This window comes from Brassica napus, chromosome C6 (genome assembly GCF_020379485.1).
Source record: "Brassica napus cultivar Da-Ae chromosome C6, Da-Ae, whole genome shotgun sequence".
Taxonomy (NCBI): domain Eukaryota; kingdom Viridiplantae; phylum Streptophyta; class Magnoliopsida; order Brassicales; family Brassicaceae; genus Brassica; species Brassica napus.
The window spans coordinates 15,463,388-15,486,413 of record NC_063449.1 but is presented as its reverse complement, the minus strand read 5'-3'; the positions used below and the strand labels follow the sequence as shown (position 1 = coordinate 15,486,413).

At 33.6% G+C, this 23,026-nt stretch overlaps 1 protein-coding gene and 2 long non-coding RNA genes across 13 annotated transcripts; 1 reads left to right on the top strand and 2 right to left on the bottom strand.

The window, feature by feature from the left end:
* Positions 1–1,219: 1,219 nt before the first annotated feature.
* Positions 1,220–6,487, bottom strand: LOC106389947. Of its 9 annotated transcripts, none has more exons than XR_007325452.1 (4): positions 5,443–5,965; positions 4,903–5,091; positions 1,903–4,629; positions 1,220–1,556 (listed from the first exon to the last, which is right to left on the bottom strand). It is a non-coding gene; the product is annotated as an uncharacterized LOC106389947 (long non-coding RNA). The 9 variants fall into 9 exon arrangements; XR_007325453.1 differs by having other exon boundaries at positions 5,506–5,964; XR_001278166.3 differs by having other exon boundaries at positions 1,903–2,052; positions 2,238–2,694; positions 2,892–5,938.
* Positions 6,488–11,822: 5,335 nt separating this feature from the next.
* LOC106389949 lies at positions 11,823–14,245 on the top strand. 3 transcript variants are annotated; one of them, XR_001278169.3, is made up of 3 exons: positions 12,285–12,505; positions 12,927–13,200; positions 13,940–14,245. It is a non-coding gene; the product is annotated as an uncharacterized LOC106389949 (long non-coding RNA). The 3 variants fall into 3 exon arrangements; XR_001278170.3 differs by having other exon boundaries at positions 12,302–12,505; positions 12,989–13,200; XR_002661957.2 differs by lacking the exon at positions 12,927–13,200 and having other exon boundaries at positions 11,823–12,505.
* Positions 14,246–15,208: 963 nt separating this feature from the next.
* LOC106384746 (phenylacetaldehyde reductase-like) lies at positions 15,209–16,844 on the bottom strand. The gene is made up of 6 exons (XM_048759667.1): positions 16,737–16,844; positions 16,347–16,496; positions 16,253–16,273; positions 16,083–16,199; positions 15,790–15,993; positions 15,209–15,559 (listed from the first exon to the last, which is right to left on the bottom strand). Exons 1-6 carry the CDS (start codon positions 16,842–16,844, stop codon positions 15,209–15,211), a joined length of 951 nt encoding a protein of 316 aa, XP_048615624.1.
* Between the last annotated feature and the right edge of the window lie 6,182 nt (positions 16,845–23,026).

Here is a 23,026-nt window from a genome sequence, read left to right as displayed (position 1 = left end):
CATAACACAACTCCATCTCATTGTCACAAGGTTTTGAGTTTTAAATGTTACTTAGGCTTCGGACATTGGAAGTTGACCACAGTCTGCAATGACCACTTTCTTTCTGGGACGGTCTCCTCTGTCTGTCTCTTGTTCCTCTATGAGCCTCACCACATCCATTCCTTCTATAACTTGCCCGAACACCACATGCCTCCTGTCCTACCATGTCTTCTGTTAATATTAATTTTATGCTTAGCAACGAAACTTGCTTGGTTCTACATTTCAAAGTAAATGTAGAACTGGCTTCTATATACTACACGGGTTCTTATGGATTGTTGATGCTCAAAGATGACAAGAATAAGATTCTTGTGTACTTTACAAGATAACTTCTGATTTAACAATAGGCCTTAACCAGAGAGAGAATATTTGAAAGTTTTACGGGTTGAAGGGATGAAAAGGATCAAGAACTGATGCTCCGTGATCTTATACATGTGAGCGACCCGTGCAACTTCAAACCGGTCCAATCTCAAAATAGAACCAGCTTTCAAAGATGGTCGGTACTGGCTGGCCCGATTTGCAGGAATGAAACCGTGAATCACCGAGTCAAAAGAAGATCATTAATAACTGATGAAAAAAATCTCATAGACAAAACTAAAGAAATGGAAAATCTCATAGACAAAATCTCATAGCAAAGAAATATGAAACGTCAAGATCATTAATAGTTTGTGAAAAATCTCATAGACAAAATCTCATTGCAAGGAAATAGGGTCGAATCAATCCTCACCAATTCATCGAGGAGGAGAATCGTTATCCCCATAAACTCACCATTTTTGTTGATGTTTCGAGAATCCCAAAGGCAGATGAGGAGAGTGACAACGGTCTGACAACGGTCCGAGCGGCTCTTCCGAGGCGAAGAGAGTTGGACGTGGAGTAGGCGACGGCGGCGTTAGCGACTGAAGCAGCTGATGAAGACATTTTCGTAACGGAGTTTAGAGCTTAAACGATGGTAAGAAGTGGAGGAGACAAGCTTAGAGCAACTCCAATGGTTAGAGCCCCTTATGGGTTCTAATAAATAATTTAATAGTTAATTTTGTGATTTGAGAAGTTTAGAACCCTTGTTAGTGTAATTAAATTTCTCATGGTCCACTGGGAGAACTTCTTTGAGGTTCTTAATTTTTTTTATTTTTTTTTAGAAGTTGAATTATTAAATTTAAATTGTACAAAACATAACACAATCCAATACTCTGAAAACAACACATGAATCCAGTGAATTGAATTTTAAGATGGATTATCTCGATACAAGGTGATGAAAATGATGATGTATATTACAGGTATTGCTAGTATGATTGTTCCAAAAAGAGCCTACAAATCGTCTACTACAACAACTGTTATACATGAGAATGAAATGTTTAAGATTTTCTTACCAGCAGCTGAATGAGCGAGAGCTAATATCAAACGCTGGATGTCTACTACAGAAAACCAATCTAATGGGGTGCCTCTCTTGAACGGCACTTTAACCTTGAAGCTTCCAGCTCTTGTTTTAATGTCTCTATCTTACTGAGCAATGCTGCATTTTCCTAACCCAATAGACAGAAGAACTAATGAGCCACAAGCATCCAATATTATAACTTATAAGGATTATGGATTTGAATTTATGATTGGGACACAGGTAAACAGAAGAACTAATGAGCCACAGGTAAACTAAACCTTCAACGATCCAGGGACACAGAGCCAACAAAATAACCATTTACAAGACTATAGGAATGCACTAACCACGAAAACAAATGCAAGTTGAGCAGAACATGGGTTTACATGTCACCACAGAGACAACCATAACTAGTACCATTCGAAGTCAATCCCTAAAGCAAAATAAAAATGAAGAAACCTTTCTCTACATGGAGGAGGAGCTTAGAGAAACAGTACCAGTGCCAGCTCTGAGTTACACTTAGAAGCTTTCTCAGCTTCACAGTCAAACATTCTCCGCCATTCTGCAGATTCATCCATTGCTTCCCTATTCGCCAAATCAAACTGTCTCCAACACACCAGCGTGAACACTTACTTGATTAACCACCACTATACATCACCAACCATATAAACGCAGCTGAGCTCCAAAAGATCAAATCAAGGGAAAATGCAAATAAAAAGTCTGAAACTTTAACGAAACTGACGAACCCTTATCACCAAAAACCAATACTTGTAGCAAATACCAATACTTGTAGCAAATACAATCCAGATTTGAGAAAAGAGAGGAGGAGAACCTTAAGCGTTCTGTGTCGTCAGAGGCAATTGAAAACATAAAGTCTGGAGCTTTAACGAAACTGACGAACCCTTATCACAGGAAACAAACCTCGTGGCTAGAGAGTTGACAATGTGTTTCTGAGAAGATGGTGGTGGCTTCTGTTTGTAGTATCGCATGAATTCCCGAGACCCAAGAGTCCTGGTTACTTTGTTCTCCCCTCTCCTGGTTACTTTGCCATTCATCCTCACTCAGCCAAAAGAACATAACTTTTAACATCCCCATCAATGCAAATCAAAAACCGAATCATCAAACACACAAAAAAAAACCGAATCATCAAACACGCAAATCAGCGACTCGTCTATCCTATCGCAGCCGAACTTTTCGATCACCTTCTCGTGATCGACATTACCGGAGACGACCCACGGAGTCACAGCTTGCGCCTCCTCCGATGATGACGACGATTCAGGCTCTTGTTTCTCCAACATCGACGAAGAGGAAGAGGAAGAGGAAGAGAGAGAAAGCATTAGCCAATAACAAAGAAACACGTATAGGGTGCTTACCAGTTCTAAAAGTGTCATATTAGACACGTCTCCTTTTAACTCATTTTGCATTTAATTTTTTTGGTTTTTTTTTAGGACTTCTCATTAGATCTTAGAGGCAGCTGAGAGCTTACCTTCGACGAATCTATATAAAGGAGGCTGGAGAATCCGTTACAGGAAGAGAAATCCCTAAGTCGGTAGAGAACGTGGAGGAGTCGAAGAGATCGAGCTACAAAAACAAAACTTCCGAATAGGAAACGGCTCAGCCGACGAAGAATCTCAAATGTGAAGTGCGTAACCCTAAATGATGCTTTCCGGGCCGATTTGTGGGAAAGCCCACAAAAAAACTGAAGAGAGATTACAAACTAAAGCCCACACGTTTGAAACAAAAAATTAAAAGTGAGGCCCACAAAAATGACACGTGGACAGCTTAGGAGGAGATAAACTGAACTATTATATTATAGACTAGGGTCGGACCCGCCCTACGGACGGGTAAACAAATGAACAAAAAATACAATATATTTTAAATTTTAATAAATTTTAATTTTCACTATTTTACTACAAATTTTACTATTTTTTCTTTTTTAGAAATTATATATATGTTACTACATTAAAACAATTCATAATATGCATTTATAGATGTAAGTGTATTTTATTTTGTTATTTTTGTTAGAAATCACAAATTTGTCTACTGATAGTATTCAGGATTTTCTTTTAGAAAGACAACTGATTGAATTATATACACTTAGCTATGGAGTATTTCTTATTTTTGTATGTTTATTTTTTAAATTCATTGGTATTTAGAAAAAAAAAACATGTTTGAGCTCTACTAAAAAACTCTTTCACATGATATGGTCTATTTTGATTTTTGAGCTTTACATGACATTTGCTATTTCCAGTATGCTAACATTGGGATAATAACATTAACCAAATCAACATTGTGTGTACCTGTTCTTCTAGAAAATATGTTCCTAACATAAGAGTAATACTTGCATTAATAGGATTCTTGAAATATTATCTTATATGCTGTAAGGGTTGGTATCGTCATCTGTTCGCAAGCAGGAAATAATAAGAATATCAACATGATGATGCTTGCAAGAAGAAAAGAGCGGGTATATTATGACACCAATCCTACTATGATCAATTAGCCGGCAAGATGAGATTAGAATATCTAGCGAAACTGCTCTTTTAGGTCAACCAAAGCCTGAAACGTTTAATGTTTTAGTTATATACTTTTAATTTGATTAATCTTGAGTTTTAATAAGTTTTTTTTTTAATTTTTTATTCTCAGCATTTTAACCAGTATCTGTTGACAAAAAAAAACCAATATCTAGTATATGGGTATGAACTTTCACCTTTTTTACTAATAGATTCACTATTTACAACGTTTTGCATAGTGGCACTGCAGTTTTCCCACCCGTACTAACAAACTTCAGTTACAAATAGCAATATACAATATGTAAGTCCAGACTGTTTTAAATCATTACAACACATGCTTCATGGTAACAACGGAAAGTTTTAAGCTAGTAAATTTTGGTTCATCTGAAAATCCTTGAACAATCTGCAAAACCCTTTAAGCTTGTGGGATATTTGTTATTTGTTAACCGTAAAATTTTCACTTTGTTATACGATATAAGTTCTTATATCTTAAATTTTGTTTCGGACGTATGGTCACACACGCAAGTTTAAGTAATCTATATACGTAAGTTATTTGTTTTATTTGGTTAGTAGCAAAAAGTTAAACATTGCTTTTGCAATATCTTTTTGTTTGGTTTGCTTAACTTTCTGGTGGCCTTTTTGTGATTATGTAGTTGACCGAAAGCCATGGTGGCTGATGTCCCACATTCTACTCAGCCATGGATGCTCCAAGTCCTGCGTACGCACCAACTGAAGTGTAACAATTCTATGTGTAATATATTACATTCCACTAGGTTCTTTCCATTTCTAAGACCACATCATTCATGGGAGATATGTACGAACTGCATTTTTTACCAAATTTAAGTTGCTTAGGTAGACCGTGGTCAACATGACTTCAATGTATCTGTGAGTGACTTCATTATAGTTGTTCTATTTCGTCTGGCACAATATTTAATCATTGCCGGGAGTGGTAGGAAAAAAACTGAAGTTATGAAAATATATACATACCTTCCACGCTGTTTCAGGGGAGGAAACTATAACTGACTCTTTCAAGTGTCAGGAACATTACAGGATCATACTTCTTCGTGAGTTTCCATAAAGACTGATGTGGTTACTTGCCTAGCTGGTGCAAGTTCCAGATGCTGGGTAAGCCAGGAGGAGGAGGAAATTGCCGACTGCGCCGTTTAGTATGTTTCACTGACGGTGATAAAAAATAGAGGTGGGGAATAGAAGCAAAAGAAGCTCAATCAAAGCCACAATTTAAACACGTTTCACGTATGTAAATTCATAAGTGATGATGAAGTAAAGCTCTTGTTTTGAAATGAGCAAACCTTATCACTAAAATGGCATTAGCTTACTGTTTCAAAGCAAAAATATTTTTCATTCGTATAAGAGAACATAGTAAACATTCTAATTGCTAAACTATTAGCAGCTCACAGTACAACTAACATAAACCGTTGCACCCTAATGAACAATGGCTGAAATCACAATAACCATAAAATCAATGCTTCAAAGTTCTTATACTAAAAGCTTAGAAAGCAGACTAACCTGTCCCACAAAGAGATTAGATCCCAGACGTATTTTCATATTCTTCAGAAAGTTTAGACTAACCTGTGATCCAAATCTTTCTTCTAGTGGTGTGAAAGAAACAATTAGGCCGATTGAATGATTGCATCATAAGTTACAGAGGGGTGTTCAACGTCCGTGTTATCTACAGTAATGTTTCGGAGGGATGATATAAGAATATCTGAGGGAGATTGGGACAACGGCCGGCTTCAAATTAGGGAGGAGAAGAACGGAGTTGGCCATTCTTATCTCTGAAACTTTAGAAATACAGACTTATTTATATTCGCAGATCTACCGACTCAACAAAGCTTAGCACGCATTCAACGCCTCATCGTGGTGGATTGAATTAATAAGGATTTAACACCACACGAAGAACACATAACTCCGACTGTTTCAGATTCAGTGACGAAGATCAGAGGTCACCGCTGAACAGAGAAGACGAACATTGAACTTTGATGTCTTCGCGTCGAACACAATTAGAATTTACTTTGTTGGGCTATAGGGCTTTGTACCATAAAAACGTCAAAAGTTAAGCGTCTTAAGTGTCACCAGAAGCCCAAATCAAATTAGAATAAATGATTAATGAAACAGTGCGTTTTTATTAGGCGGGACACGTGTCACTCCCAAAATCACCTATTTACTGATGTGGCAACACCAGAGAAGAGATAAAGTCTTATTTATAGTATTAGACTAAGAGTTAATCCGCGTTACGCGCGGAGCTATTTTTATTTTCAAATGTTAACCATATAGTTATTTTTTTGAACGTTGTATTCTAAACAACAACAAATTCTAAATTGTATGTTTGTGTGAATACATATTTCCTTTGAAAAAATTAGAAAACTATACATTTTTCAGATAGATGTTTGATATAATTTTTCATTTCTCGTATTGTATATTTACTTATTACTTATTTTTTCTTATATTGTAGAGCATTTCTCTCAAATAGATCTTTTAAGTTTTTGTCACAAAATAGCATTAAATAAGGAAAATGACCAAAATAGTCTCCTTTATTTTGAAAATTTTAATTTTAATTATAATTTTTTAAAATTTGAAACCTTATCCTCAAAACCTCACCCCTTAACTCTAAACCATAAGTCTATGTTAGTTAACCATAGGGTATAAATGTATTTTTACTCTTTAATAAGACTTATTTTAGTCATTTTTCTCATTTATAGCTATTTGTAACAAAAACTTAAAAAGAGCTGATGACAAAAAAAAAAAAAAAGCTTAAAAAGGGCTATCTTAGGGAATTTTTCAATATTGTATATTTATTTATTCTAATTTTATTGCTTTTATATGAAATAATAATATTACGATAGATGTTTAATGTAATATTTATATTTCTTATATTGTATATTTGCTTATTATTTATTTAAATATACATTTTTCGATTTAACTATATATGTTCAGATAAATGCTTAATTTAGTTTTTCCATTTTTTATATTGTATATTTACTTATTGTTTATCTTTTCTTATTTTTTATATTACGAAATATATTTAATGTAATGTTTTTATTTCTTATATATTATATTTACTTATTATTTATTCTTTCTTATATTTTATATTTACTTATTATAATATTTAACATTTATATTTACTTACTGTATTTGTAAATAATAAAAATGTAAAACAATACATTTTTCACATAGATGTTTAATGTAGTTTTTGCATTTCTTAATTGTATTTTACTTTTTTTTATTTTTCTTATATTGTATATTTACTTATTCTATTTTTTTTTACTTTTATATCAAATGGTAATATTATTTATAAATGTTTAATGTAATATTTTTATTTCTTATATTGTATATTTACTTATAATTTATTTTACTGTATGTTTTTCAGATTTATTTTTATTTTGCTTATATAGTATATTTACTTATTCTAATATTACGATAGATGTTTAATATAATATTTCTAATTATTATATTGTATATTTACTTATTATTTATTTTACTATACATTTTTTGAGAGAGAATGTTTAATTTAGTTTTTTCATTTATTAATTGTATTTTACCTATTGTTTATTTTTCTTATATTTTATATTTACTTATTCTAATTTTCGTGCTTTTATATCAAATAATAATATTATAATAGATGTTTCATGTAAAATTTATATTTCTTATATTGTATGCTTATTTTTCTTATATTGTATATTTATTTATAAAAATATTCGGAAGTAATAAAAATGTAAAACTCTACGTTTTTCAAATAGATGTTTAACGTAGTTGTTCGTTTCTTATATTGTATATTTACTTTTTTTTTTATTTTATATTTACTTATCTAACTATTTTTCTTTTAAATCAAATTGTAATATTACAATATATGTTTAATGTAATATTTTTATTTCTTATATTTTATATTTACTTATTATTTATTTTATTATAGATTTTTTAGATAGATGTCTAATGTATTTTTTGTATTTCATATATTGTATATTTACTTATTATTCATTTTTCTTAAATTTTATATTTACTTATTCTATTATTATAATATATGTGTAATCTAATATTTTTATGTTGGATATTTAGTTATTATTTATTTAACTATACATTTTTCAGATATATGTTTAATTTAGTTTTTCTATTTTTTATATTGTATATTTACTTACTGTTTATCATTCTTATTTTATATATTTATTTATTCTAAATTTTGTTGCTTTTATATCAATGATTATATTACGATATTTATTTAAAGTAATATTTTTATTTCTTATATACTATATTTACTTAATACTTATTTTTTTTCCTTATATTTATATTTATTTTTTCTTATATTACGATAATTGTATAATATAATATTTCTATTTTTTATATTGTGTATTCAGTTATTATTTATTTAACTATACATTTTTTAGATAGATATTTAATTTAGTTTTTTCATTTCTTAATTGTATATTTAATTATTATAATTTTCTTGTTTTTATATAAAATGATAAATTATGATAGATATTTAACGTAATATTTCTATTTTTTATATTGTATATTTCCTTTTTATTTATTTTTTTCTTATATTGTATATTTACTTATTATTTCTTTTTCTTTATATGAATAATTTTTTATTTATTTTTTATTAATGCCATGTGTCATCTTTTAGAAGAAGTTTTTTTTCGCTGATGTGGACGCTACCTCAAAAGCTCCATTTTATTAGTACAGTTCGTATATTTTATATTTAGTTATTTTAATATTATAATAGATGTTTTATCTAATATTTTTATGTTATATATTTACTTATTATTTATTTAACTATACATTTTTCAGATATATGCTTAATTTAGTTTTTCCATTTTTTATATTGAATATTTACTTATTGTTTATCTTTCTTATTTTGTATATTTGTTTATTCTAAATTTCTTGCTTTTATATCAATGACAATATTACGAGATATAATTAATGTAATATTTTTATTTATTATATACTATATTTACTTAATAGTTATTTTTATTATATTTTATATTTATTTATTCTAATTTTATGATAATTGTATAATATAATATTTCAATTTTTTTATATTGTGTATTTAGTTATTATTTATTTTACTATACATGTTTTGAGATAGATTTCTAATTTCTTTTTTTTTTCATTTCTTAATTGTATCAAATGATAAATTATGATTGATGTTTATTGTAATTATAATAGATGTTTAATGTAATATTTCTATTTCTTATATTGTATATTTACTTTTTTTTTATTTTTCTTATATTGTATATTTACTTATTATTTTTTAATGTAATATTTATATTTCTTATATTGTATATTTACTTATTATTATTTTTTTATATGTATATTTATTTTTTTATTAATGACACGTGTCGTCTTTTCAAAAGAAGTTTTTTCGCTGATGTAGACACTCTATGGAGCCTTAAAAGCTCTATTTTATTAGTATAGATACATTTTTCAGATAGATGTTTAATTTAGTTTTTTATTTTTAATTATATATTTATGTATTCTAATTTTCTTGCTTTTATATCAGATGATAAATTATGATAGATGTTTAATGTAATATTTATATTTCTTATTATTGTTTAATGTAATATTTCTATTTCTTATATTATATATTTACTTATTATTTGTTTTTCTTTATATGTATATTTATTTTTTATTTTTTTGTTAATGCCACGTGTCTTCTTTTAGAAAAAGTTTTTTCGCTGATGTGGACGCCCTATGGAGCCTCAAAAGTTCGATTTTATAAGTATAGATGTAATATTTATATTTCTTATATTGTATATTTATTTATTATTTATTTTTCTTTATATATATATTTATTTTTTATTTTTTATTAATGACACGTGTCATCTTTTAGAAGAATTTTTTTTTCCGCGGATGTGGACGCTCTATGGAGCCTCAAAAGCTCCATTTATTAGTATATATATACATTTTTCATATAGATGTTTAATTTAGTTTTTCTCCATTTATTAGTATATATATACATTTTTCATATAGATGTTTAATTTAGTTTTTTCATTTTTAATTATATATTTACGTATTCTAATTTTCTTGCTTTTATTCAGAAGATAAATTATGATAGATGTTTAATGTAGTATTTCTATTTCTTATATTGCATATTTACTTTTTATTTATTTTCATTATATTGTATATTTATTTATTATTTTTTAATGTTATATTTGTATTTCTTATATTGTATATTTACTTATTATTTATTTTTCTTTATACGTATATTTATTTTTTATTTTTTGTTAATGTCATGTGTCATCTTTTAGAAAAAGTTTTTTCGCTGATGTGGACGCCCTATGGAGCCTTAAAAGGTCCATTTTATTAGTATAGATTTTTTCATTTTTAATTATATATTTACGTATTCTAATTTTCTTGCTTTTATTCAGATGATAAATTATGATAGATGTTTAATGTAGTATTTCTATTTCTTATATTGCATATTTACTTTTTATTTATTTTCATTATATTGTATATTTATTTATTATTGTTTAATGTAATATTTCTATTTCTTATATTGTATATTTACTTATTATTTATTTTTCTTTATACGTATATTTATTTTTTATTTTTTGTTAATGCCACGTGTCATCTTTTAGAAAAAGTTTTTTCGCTGATGTGGACGCCCTATAGAGCCTCAAAAGGTCCATTTTATTAGTATAGATTTTAAACATAATAGCATCTCTCTTATAAATTACTTTAATAAATTATGTCAATATAAAATACTTTTTGGATGTTATGGTATTACGTTTTATGATTTTTTTATTAAATTAAGATTTCAAAATATTATATTACCTTTGATTTTACAAAATAATTTTTTTTTTCATTTCAAAGAATTATATTTTAACATATACGATTTTATCTTTTGTAAAATATGGAATATTATTATTTTGATTCTAGAATATTTATTTCCAAAAATGTTTATTTGGTCGTGAGAAATTTAGAAAATTACACAACTATTTTTGAGTTTGGAAGATTATATAACTTTTGAAAAAGCCATTTACTAAACTAATTCATTATTTTATAAATATATTGGATTTTGGTAAGTTTTATATATATTTTCTCGACAGATTCTTTTATAATTAATATAAACATAACTACTATATTCATATTTAAAAAAATTCATTAATATTTTAATGAATTATTTAGATTTCAAAGTTTTGTATACTATTAGATTTTTTATATAATTATTTTAGATAATATATTGTTGTGAATTTTATAATAAATACAGGAAAATTTGCCAAATATGGCTCAAAACTTGATTTTAAATGCAAAACTATATCCAAATCTTGAATCAAATGCAAAACTAACCTAAAAGCCTTATGAAATTACGACCAGCCCCTTGTGACCAAACAAAAAACAGAACTCATTTTTACGAATATAGTCCCGGAAAATATTATGAGTCTTCTGAGATATTGAAAGTCGTCTAGACAACGTCCATGGAAGTCTTCTAGTGTAGTTGATCTTAAAAATAATTTATAAATTAAAAGAAAAATTTTTGACAAGTGAAAAATTAAAATCATGTAATTATAAACAATTTTAAGTGATATAAATTAAGATATAATATCACTTAGAATTGGATTAAGTGGAGCTCTCTTAGTCCAATGGTTTGACTAAGGGCTCATTAATGCTTATACACCAGCAGGTCTAGGTTTCAATTTTCGGAGAAAGCGATTTATTAAACAATTATGCAGACTACGAAGAAAAGACTTACAAGGGATCTTCAACATGGTGCAAATAAACTCAGTCAGACGTGATCTTCATAGGACGGCTCAGGTGATGCAGTTAGGCGTATAAGGTAGGTAGTATTGTCGGTTGTCGGATCGTCTATGTAATCTTTCTCATAATTGTAATATCATAATAAATCAGTGTTAAAAAAAATTAAGATATAATAAAACTGAATTGTTTTCAACATAGATGAGTGAAAATAGTGAGTTGTGATATTCCTTGGTTTAGAGTTTGACAACATATGTTGTAGTATTGTATGTATTCTTAGGGTTAGATTTTGAAAAACTTAAATGTTTTTTTTGAAAATTTAAAATTTTACCTATACGTGTTTAGTTATGTGTATATTAAACATTTTTTTAGTATAATCTTATTCTAAAGTGTTTTTTTTAACGTCTGATTAATTATGCTATTACAACGATGAGAAATATCACATAAACGATTTTACGGCCGACAATTCTACTATCATATGAAAATGTACGTCTGACTGCATCATTCTGAGCCGTCCTATGAGATCTATGTTCGATGATACATACTTGCACCATGCTAAAGAAACCATTTTTTCTCCATAATCGGCATAATTTGTGTTTTCTGGAGTTTGAATCCCAGACCTCCCGGTGTAAAAGCATTAATGAATCCTTAGTCAAACCATTGGACTAAGGGGGTTTCCACTATTCTAAAGTGATTAGTTACTTAATTTAGTTTAGAGTTATATTTAGGATATTTTGACAAAGGTGAACCCACCGCGGAGCTTCTCTTCCTCTGAAGCGGAGACGGAGAAGACAGAGGAGGAGGTCGACGGTGAAGATATAGGAGCGACGGTGGTTTGTTAGTGCGACATTCACCACCACCACCAAGTTAAATCTCCTGGGTACTTCTCTTCTTAAATCTTTATTAGGGTTTCGATTTGGGGAATTTTTAGGTTTGGGTTTTGATTTGTCTTGACTATCTGTATCTGTGTCGGGGGTTTTGATTTTGGTTGACTATTTGTTCTCTTGCTGTATCGAAAAAAAAACAAGCCAGAAAAAAAAAATCACTCTATCGACTCTCTGAAACCCTATCTCTCTCTCCCATCGCCACAGTCCTCTCCGGGTGTTCATAAAGAATCTCTCCATCTCTCATTGTTCTGATTTAAGTATTCAATTTTCGTTCTAGGGTTTGTATATGTTCAATTTCTTTGTTCTAATTTGAAGTGTTTTTGGTTTGTTTTAGTAATCTTCATGTCATTGTCCTAGTTCACAGTGATAATGAAAGCTTCGCAAGAAATCTTTTGAGTTAATCCATATTTGTAGTGTCAGGCATGTGTTGTGTTTTATTGATTTCGCTGGCCCTCTTTGTTGCGGGTTGCTCCCAGAATTCTGAAGACTAGAACCTGACTAGAACTCGATATACTAAAACTCGGTTTGCCTCAGCGTTCCATAGAAGCGTGGTATCACTCACCTCTTCCCCATTCTAGTTAAAAGACTTTTCCTTTCAATCTGAAAGCTGTTGTCGTCACTTTTGCTGCCTGGTTGCTAATGTCGTCACTTTTACTTGCATTCCGATCTATAAGCTTAAGGACCTGAGGTTAGTCTTTGTTCTAGTTTTTCTGTTGTCGCTTCCATTGTGAATGATAAGAGCTGATAGACTTTAGGTTTACATTGCTTAACGAGGCCACAATACTTGGTTAGATTTGGTTTTGGTGTTTATTTACGTTGGGATTTGATTATTTGGATTTGTCATTGTTATTTCATGCCATTATTTCTTATAAAATTAAGCTAACATCAAAATAAGGATCTTATCTTAATGACTAATGAGCCAAAACAGAACACTAATATAACACTAGTTTTGCTTGTTACTTGAATTTTCTTATGCATACAAACGTTTTGTATGACTGAGCCAAACATGAACACCCACTTTGTAACAAATGATAGTAACTAATGCCTGTAACAAAATAGAATAATGCTTGTAACAAACGTGACTAATGCTTGTAGCTTGATGATTTTGACCAACTTGATAATGTATGACTAATGCTTGACTCTTCTTCTTGCAGGTGACACTGTCTATTTTTATTATTGTTTGCTGAATTATAACTGCTTATAACAAACGTAACCTATGTTTGTAACTTGATGGTTTTGACAAACTTGATGCCATCACTATCTCCAGATATGCTTTCTTTCTTAAATATACTTCTACGAAATATTCTTCTTCTCTAGCCTGTAACATCTAGGGACTATTAAGATGTAAACGTGTTTGCTGTCTAGGTTGCTAGTCATTTACTATGATTTTGATGAAATACTGAGTTATTTCTTGTTTTTCTTTGCAGGAAAATGTGAAGACAAAACTTTTCTCTAGGAATGTTTTCAAACCATGGGTATAAGACATGGCGGTCATGAGCAGAGAAGGCGCATCCCCTACGCTTTCCCTGTGAGATACATGCCAAGGCCAAGAAGGAAATGAGAGATCAAGGTTTTGATTTAGTTCCCATGTTTTCTATAGTCTTTTTTATATTTAGTTTTGATGTTATAATGATGTTTGTGTAAGATTGATGAAAATGTATACATGTTTGTGGTACTAATATAAGTACATTTTGGTTTATAAATGAATATAAATTGAATATTTTTTATGTAAATATTATTTGCAACATAACATATTTGCAACATAACATGTTTGTATGAACAGGTTCTAATAGCATTTCGTTGTCAAAAAAAAAAAAAAAAAAGGGAGACCTAAGATAGCTGGGGCAGATATAGCGGTTTTAACAACGCTAACAAAAGTATATAATAGCTGTTTCCTTATGCTAAAAAATGACATTTTTCTTGTAGTGTGTAATATAATGATGTAATATATGCGTTAACAATGTATTTCACACCTTTACAAATCAACCAAATAATAAATTTCAATAGCCTTTCTCTTATCTTTGGATATACCATATGCAAAAATATAAGTTTGAAATTATAAACAATTTTTCTCTCATTAACTTACAACGTTTAGCTAAGGGAGAAGACATCTTAAAAAACTTAGTCAAATTCACAAAATATCAAATCTTACATAAGTTCAAACATATAATACTTTCACTAAAAGTATTCTGGGAAACAACTTAAGACTTTTGAAAGTTAAAAAACATATTTTAAAGTTACTTAACAAATTTACAAAAACTAACGTCTTCTCAATTAGCTAGAAACTTTACTAAGCATGAATGTTGGTAACCTCATAAATACCAATTAAGTTATAAATTTCATTCAGTAGTCCGAGTATTGACTAATATACATGAATTAACAAGAAAATATTAAAAAATCTTTATAGTTTTAGAGAAAATGAAAATTTATTAAACATTAATGCATATGACATCCACGGAAGTCGTCTGGTAGACTTCTAGGAAGTCGTCCATTTAGGTTAGTTTTGCAATTGATTTTTAACCTAGACGACTTACATGGAAGTCGTCTATCTTTGTTTGTTAAAAAAAATCTTGAGACGACTTCCATGTAAGTCGCCTTTGGGTAAACGGGTTAGTTTTGCATTTGACCGGATTGTGTCAGAAATTTGACTTTTCCTGAATAACTTACACATAAGTCATCCAGTAAAAAATTAAAAATCAATATTTTGTTATACCTCGACGACTTCCATATTTTGGGTGATCAAGCGTTTTGGTGTGTCCGTTGAGGTATGGTGACCAAGCTGTGCATTGGTGTGACGTGCTCGTTGGTATCTGTGGTGTGCGTCTGGTGTTGACGTACTCGGTGACGTACTTGGTGAAGTACTCAGTGACGTACTTGGTGAAGTACTCGGTGACGTACTTGGTGAAGTACATGGTGATGTACCTTCCTAGAGGTGGAAGGTTGAAGCCTTGACTCAGGGGGAGTTTAGCAAAGATGGTTTCATTGAGGAGGTTTGGAAAGATTGCAGCTGTGTGAAGACAGTGAGCTCTGGTGCGGCCGGATGGGATCTATACCTGCGTGCTTGATTCTTAATCTTCATAGATATCTATCTAGAAAAGAGCGTGTCAGGAGGTTTGTGCCTGATGTATACGTTAGCAAATAATGATGTATTTGCATTCTTGTTCTAGTGATCAATGAAATCTGGACAGGGTCACGGGGATGTAGAAAACAAACCCCGTTAACAAACTCAGTGTGTCATTTACTTTCTGCTCTATATTTCTGACTCATCCGCACTTACACATGACTGCATCAAACCAATGCTGAATCTTTTCTCTTTACCTTTGATCAAGCTTAGAACTGCAGCAGCACTAGTGTTGAGCGTGGGTTGTAAAAGAGGACCGATCACCATTTCTGCATTTATCCAAACCAACTGTAAATCGTTCTCTTTGGCAAATTTCCACGCTGCGTTTTCAGCTAGTGTATTGGATAGTACATACCATAGCTTTTACAAAAAGAAAATCAGAGTGTTTCAGAAAGAAAGAAAAAAATGATAACTTCAAGATCACGCAAACATAAGTTATTTTCTTTTACCTTGGCAGCTCTGCAATATTCAAGATCAGCGAACCAAGTTTCATCAACAATGGTTTCAGGTGTTCGAGGCATACCATTGAAAGCAACAGATGCTATAGATGAGGTTAGGACGACTCTCTTAACAGAGGGAGTCTTCAAGCAAGTGCTTAGAACATTGATTGTTCCTTTACCGCTGGATCAAGTAACTCAGCCTACATAAACAAAACCACAAAAGGATCATTTGATAATTCAGAGAATGTAAGATAGATAGAGAGAAAGACACACCTGAGGATCTTTGACATCGTGATAGAATGGTGATGCGGTGTGGAAAACTCCTTGGCAACCATCGATCGCTGAATCGAAAGAGCCTTCTTCTAACAAGTTTGCTTTGAACAGTTGAAGCCTTTCCTTTGCACCTTCTAATGCAAGCAAATGCTATGTTTTCCTCGGATCATCCGTATCATTTAACCATATACACGTCCTCGTATATACATAACCACCCTATGAATCTTGAATCATCCGATAACTATTAGATCTAAAGATCTCTATATCATATTTCCCATTCCTTCAAAACTTCATTAAAAATGAATCTTCTATCTAAACCTAATTATTAGATATATTTGTATAGGCAATGAGATTGAATAGAGAGAAAAGAGACAGACTTGGATTGCGAACAGAGGCTTTAACAGTATAGCCACAGAGAAGGAGAAGCTTAACGATCCATGAAGCAAAGTAACCTGAAGCTCCTGTCACACATACTGTCTTCTCTTCTTCGCTGGTCATTCTTCTTTCAGATCTTCTCAACCATCTCTCTTTTTCTGTGTGTTTGAAATGTTGAAAACAGAACAGAGGATTTTTCTGTTTTATTTATTTGTTCGGTTTTAAGCGCGCCATATTTGGGAAAGTCCGTTAGTTTTCGATGGGATTTAATCTCATCCATCCGGAGCCAGCTATTCATTTCACAGTGGTCATTGCTAACAAACATATGTTATATGGGTCAATGTGTTAAATTAGTAACATTTTTCAGTTGTTTTCTTTTCAAAATACAAGTAAAACTTGTTTTTAATGAAAATCCACATGAGTCAAATGACCACCCTCATAAAGTACTAGCTCCACCACTGGACAGAACTATTGATATTCTAAGGAATATGTGAACAAAACACTATTTATACAGATTTAAAGGGTGTCAGCATAATGCGCTTCAGTACATGGAACCGGACCAGGATGGAGATCAGGCAGTCCAGATCAGTTCAACCAAGGTTCGCCCTTCAGACCATACCGATCAGACCGACCGTGCCATGTACCGCATCGACCCACGCACGTCCGGAACAGAGCTAAGGATGGAATTACGTCCTGATGATGGACTGATCGACCCACATGCGCCCTTTCCCGACCTTCTCGACATGCTAAGACTAATAGGCGAGCCAAACTTCACTTGGGACGTGAAGAATCCGAAGATGACCAAGCTTCTCACTTCTGGTCCGTTTGGTTCGTACCGTACATCCCGACGAACGTACCGACGACCTTGCCTCTGTATTCGACCCCATGATGGACTTCTCATTCGACCATTTCTGTAAGGCAAGGATTCTCAAGCTTTCAGAAGACTTAACCCGCGCCAGGATGCAACTCGTTCATGAAGGACACCCGGCCGGCTGTACGGATCATCCCGCGTGCGCCCTTCTCCTTACCGCCATGGACCAGATCTACCCGGATGAACCTGGACAGTAGCCGAATGGTTTCTTTGACCAGTCCGTCTCAAACTCAGAGTCTTTGACTCCTTTATTATTTTCTAGTCAATCTTTGTTTTCCCTAGGTGTGTTTTTCCGCATTTCTTTATGTCTCTCTTTGACCACAAGTACTATAAATATGTAGTCCCTTTCATGAAGTAACACAATCGATTTTGCTTCAACTTTTTGAGTTCATTCTCTTTGTTCTTTACTTAGAATATTTCTTGTTTCTTGGTGAGTCATATCCAAGTAAACAACCTCTTATCTTGTTGGACTTGTGCGTCATATCAAGCAACGGATAAAGTTTCTTCTTTTGTTGGACTTACGCGTCATATCAAGCAACAATCGAAGTTCGGTAGTATCAAGAGACTCTCTGCCCCTCTTGTGTCACCTTTCAATCCATCAGTTCTCATTCAAACCGTCTGAGTTCATATCCAAGTCCGGCTGAGTGATCGTGTCCAAAATAGGATGTATCAAAGTGGTATCAGAGCCACTCAACCGGTACTATCTTTTCATCATCCATTTTCTATCTTTCTATCACAAATCCGGGCCATCTCTTTACCAGCCATATTAAAAAAAGATCTATATATATAAAAAAAAAACAAAACAAAATAAAAGATTTGATTTTGGCTTGGTGGTGGAAGAGAAATCTTGCTGGCTGAGGAGAAATCCAGCCTTAGCGTGGTTAATACGGATTTCAAAACCAATTCTTTTATCTTTCTATGTTGTGTTCATCCCTTGTTTACTTGGAGATTTCCATTGGGTTACTTGATTTGCTCTCTTAGAACCTTGAGAAGAGACTCTTGAGTGACTACTAAAATCCGAGAGAAACACTTGAGTGGGCGAGGCGAGATTAAACACCTGAGAGAGTGAGCAATTTTTTTCAGGAAACCATGAGTAGTGAAGAAGAAAGAAACCAACCCGGAAATTATGTTGTTGGCTTGTCTAACTTGCAAATGAGAGCTTTGAATGATTCTATGACTAACCTTACGAATACAGGTTTTGAACAGATCCATCAGAGGCTTGACGAGATTCAGGGAAGCCAACAGACGCGTCCTCGAACCGGAACAAGGAGAGATCGTCCAAGGAGACCCAACCGGTCTGACGATGAGATCCAAGAGGAGGAGGACGATGACAGATCTATCAACCGACCTAGGAGAGGTCAAAGAAACCGTGATCAAGGTGATGTTAATCATTTTGCTAGAAATGAACGAGCTGGTGATAGCTTAGGAGGTTTGAAACTGAAAATTCCAACTAACAAGGAGACGGTGTGTACCCGCCCACTATCATCGAGATCTACACCAGAAACTCAGACGTTTGCTTCAAGGAACCAAATCAGTGGAGGACTATTACCAGGAGATGGAGATCTTGATGATCACAGCGGATGTTGATGAGCCCTTGACACGACCATGGCCAGATTTCTTTGAGGTCTCAACCGGGACATTCAAGATCGAATGGAGCTTCAAGAGTATGGAAGTGTGGAGCAGATGTTACACAAGGCCATTCTGATCGAGCAGCAAGTCAAAAGAAAGAGCTACTCTAAACCAACCTATGCACCAAAACCAAATTACCCGGATAAAAGTAAGTCTCCAACCACAACAAATAATGCTTTTAAGACTAATGTCCCTGCTCATGTTGATAAAGGAAAGGCATTAGAAACCAACAACCGGGCAAGAGACATTCAGTGCTTTAGATGTCAGGGTCTTGGCCACTATGCCAGCAAGTGTCCAAACCAGAAAGTAATGATCCTCTTGGAGAATGGAGAAGTTGATTCCAAGGAAGATACAGAGGACAAGGAAGATGTTTCTCCTATCTTTGATGAGCAGGATGATTCTTTCGATTATCCACATCAAGGATCACTCCTTGTCGCCTAGAGACTCATGGACGAGGACTTTGGTCCAATCTTTGACGAAGAAGACGAACACTTGGACACTGATCTAGGTCCGATCTTGGATGAAACACTTTATCCGATCTTTGATGAAGAGGACGACACCTCGAATACCCAGATCATGGTCCACTTCTTGTCACTAGGAGAACATTGAGTGTTCAACCCAAAACCCACGAACGAGACAGTGGGAGAATCTTTTTCACTCTAGATGTTTGATTTCTGACAAAGTTTGTTCTTTATTATTGATGGTGGCAGTTGTACTAACGTTGCTAGTGACACTCTTGTTAGGAAACCTGGGCTTGAGACCATACCACTTTCTCGACCTTTCAGGTTGGAAGAGTAGTACGTGAAGGAGCAAGTCACAGTTCGTCTTACCATTGGTCGATATGAGGACGAGGTCCTTTGCAATGTCCTTCCCATGGACGCATGCCATATCCTTTTGGGTCGACCATGGCAGTTCGATAAGAAAGCAGTGCATGACGGTTACACCAACCGACATTCCTTTGATCATAAGGGAAAGAAGATCACACTGGTCCATTTGACTCCGTTGGAGGTTCACCAAAGAGTCGAACCAAAGAGCCAAAGCCGGACAAACCTGAGGCATCTCACAGAAATTCCAACTTCTTTATCAAGGAAAGTCAGGTAAGGAAATCCTTGTATTAACAACCATTTCTTTTACTTGTGTATAAAGAAACTCTAATGGCTTCTTCTAACTTTGCACCAGAGCTTCCGAGTGATTTGATAGATGTCTTGCATGAAATTTTCTGATGTGTTTCCAGATGACAATCCTAAGGGATTTCCACCAGTAAGAGCCATTGAGCACCATATCAACTTTGTCCCGGGTGCGTCTCTTCCGAACTGTCCAGCTTACCGAACCAACCCGGTGGAAACAAAGGAACTTCAAAGACAGATTGGAGAGCTTCTTGAGAAAGGCTACATCAGGGAGAGCCTTAGCCCTTGCGCCGTATCCGTTCTCCTTGTGCCCAAAAAAGATGGATCTTGGCGCATGTGTGTGGACTGCCATGCCATATAATCCCTAGGCTTGATGACATGCTTGATGATTTGCATAGTTCCTCCGTTTTCTCTAAGATAGATTTGAAAAATGGCTATCACCAAATTCACATGAAAGAAAGTGATGAGTCGAAAACTGCATCTAAGACTAAGCTAGGATTATATGAGTGGCTTGTCATGCCATTTGGTCTTACTAATGCACCTAGCACATTCATGTGTTTGATGAATTATCTCTTGCGGTCCTTTATTGGTCATTTTGTTGTTGTCTACTTTGATGACATTCTCATTTACAGAAAGAGTCTTGATGATCACAAATTGCATTTGAAATCTGTTCTTGAAGTTCTTAGGAAAGAAAGGCTTTTTGCAAATCTTAGGAAAGTGGACGAGGAGAAGATCAAAGCCATCCGAGATTGGCCTAGTCCAACGACTGTTGGAGAAGTAAGGAGCTTTCATGGTCTTGCTGGGTTCTACCGGAGGTTTGTTTAGAACTTCAGTACTATATCAGCTCCCCTCACGGAAGTAATCAAGAAGAACGGTGGATTCAAGTGGGAACAAGCTCAAGAAGAGGCATTTCAGATTCTTAAAGGGAAGTTAACTCAAGCTCATTTACTTGTTCTTCCTGGTTTCTCTAAGACTTTTGCGATCAAATGTGATGCCTCGGGTGTTGGTATTGGTGCTGTTTTGATGCAGGAAAAGAAGCCCATTGCTTACTTCAGTGAGAAGCTTGGAGGAGACACACTCAACTATCCCACTTATGACCAGGAGCTGTATGCTTTGGTGAGGGCTCTTCAAACGTGGCAGCATTACCTCTGGCCGAAGGAGTTTGTGATTCACACGGCTCACCAGTCTTTGAAACACCTTAAGGACCAGCAGAAGTTGAACAAGAGACATGCACGTTGGGTCGAGTTCATTAAGACATTTCCTTATGTGATCAAGTACAAACAAGGTAAGGAAAACGTGGTGGCTGATGCCTTGTCTCGAAGGTATGTTCTTCTTTCAGCTCTTGAAACTAAGTTGCTCGGTTTTGAATTTATCAAGGATTTATGTGCAACTGATCCGGATTTTAAAGAAATTTTTAGAAAATGTTCCAAGACGGCCTATGGGAAATATTATCAAATGTCTGGATTTTATTCTTTGATAACCGTTTGTGTGTTCCTCAATGTTCTTTGAGAGAGTTGTTTGTCAGGGAAGCACATGGAGGAGGCCTTATGGGACATTTCAGAATCAAGAAGACGCACAAGGTGATTCATGAGCACTTCTACTGGCGATAAAAGATGTGGAACGGATCTGTGGCCGATGTGTGGTTTGTAAGAAAGCCAAGACCAAGGCCCTAAACCAAGGTTTGTATTTGGCCCTACCCATTCCATCCCTTCCTTGGGTTGATATTTCTATGGACTTCGTGCTTGGATTGCCTAGGTCTAAATCTGGTCGAGATTCTATCTTTGTGGTGGTTGATAGATTCTCTAAGATGGCTCATTTCATACCCTGTCATAAAACTGATGATGCCGTACAAGTTGCTGATTTATTCTATAGAGATGTTGTTAGGTTGCACGGAATACCTAAAACAGTTGTTTATGATCGTGATGCAAAGTTCCTTAGTTATTTTTGGAAGACTTTGCGGTCTAAGCTTGGAACTAGGTTGATGTTTTCCACCACTTGTCACCCACAGACCGATGGTCAAACTGAGGTCGTGAACCGAACCTTATTCGCATTGCTTAGGTCCTTGGTTAAGAAAAACCTTAGGCTTTGGGAAGAATGTTTGCCTCATGTAGAATTTGCTTATAACCATTCCATGCATTCTTCTACTAAGTTTTCTCCATTTGAGGTTGTTTATGGCTTCAATCCTTTGTATCTACTTGATCTTTTTCCTTTTTCTTTGAGTGAAAGAGTTATTACAGATGGCAAAAAAAATGCGGACACTATTCAGAAATTGCATGAAAAGGTTCGTGCCAACATTGAAGCCAGAAAAAGGTCTACACAAGGAAAGCCAACAAGAAAAGGAACAAGGTCGTTTTTTGAGGAAGGTGACCTTGTTTGGGTTCATCTAAGGAAGGAACGGTTTCCGGAAGAGAGAGAGTCCAAACTCATGCCTCGGGTCGATGATCCATTTCCGATCCTTAGGAAAATCAGTGATAATGCTTATCAGCTTGATTTGCAAGATAAGTATGAAATTTCTTCAAACTTTAATGTTTCTGATTTATCTCCTTTTCTTGCAGATGATCTAGATTTGTGGACAAATCCTTTTGAAGAAGATGGGAATGATGCGCCTCAGTACATGGAACCGGACCAGGATGGAGACCAGGCAGTCCAGATCTGTTCAACCGAGGTTCGCCCTTCAG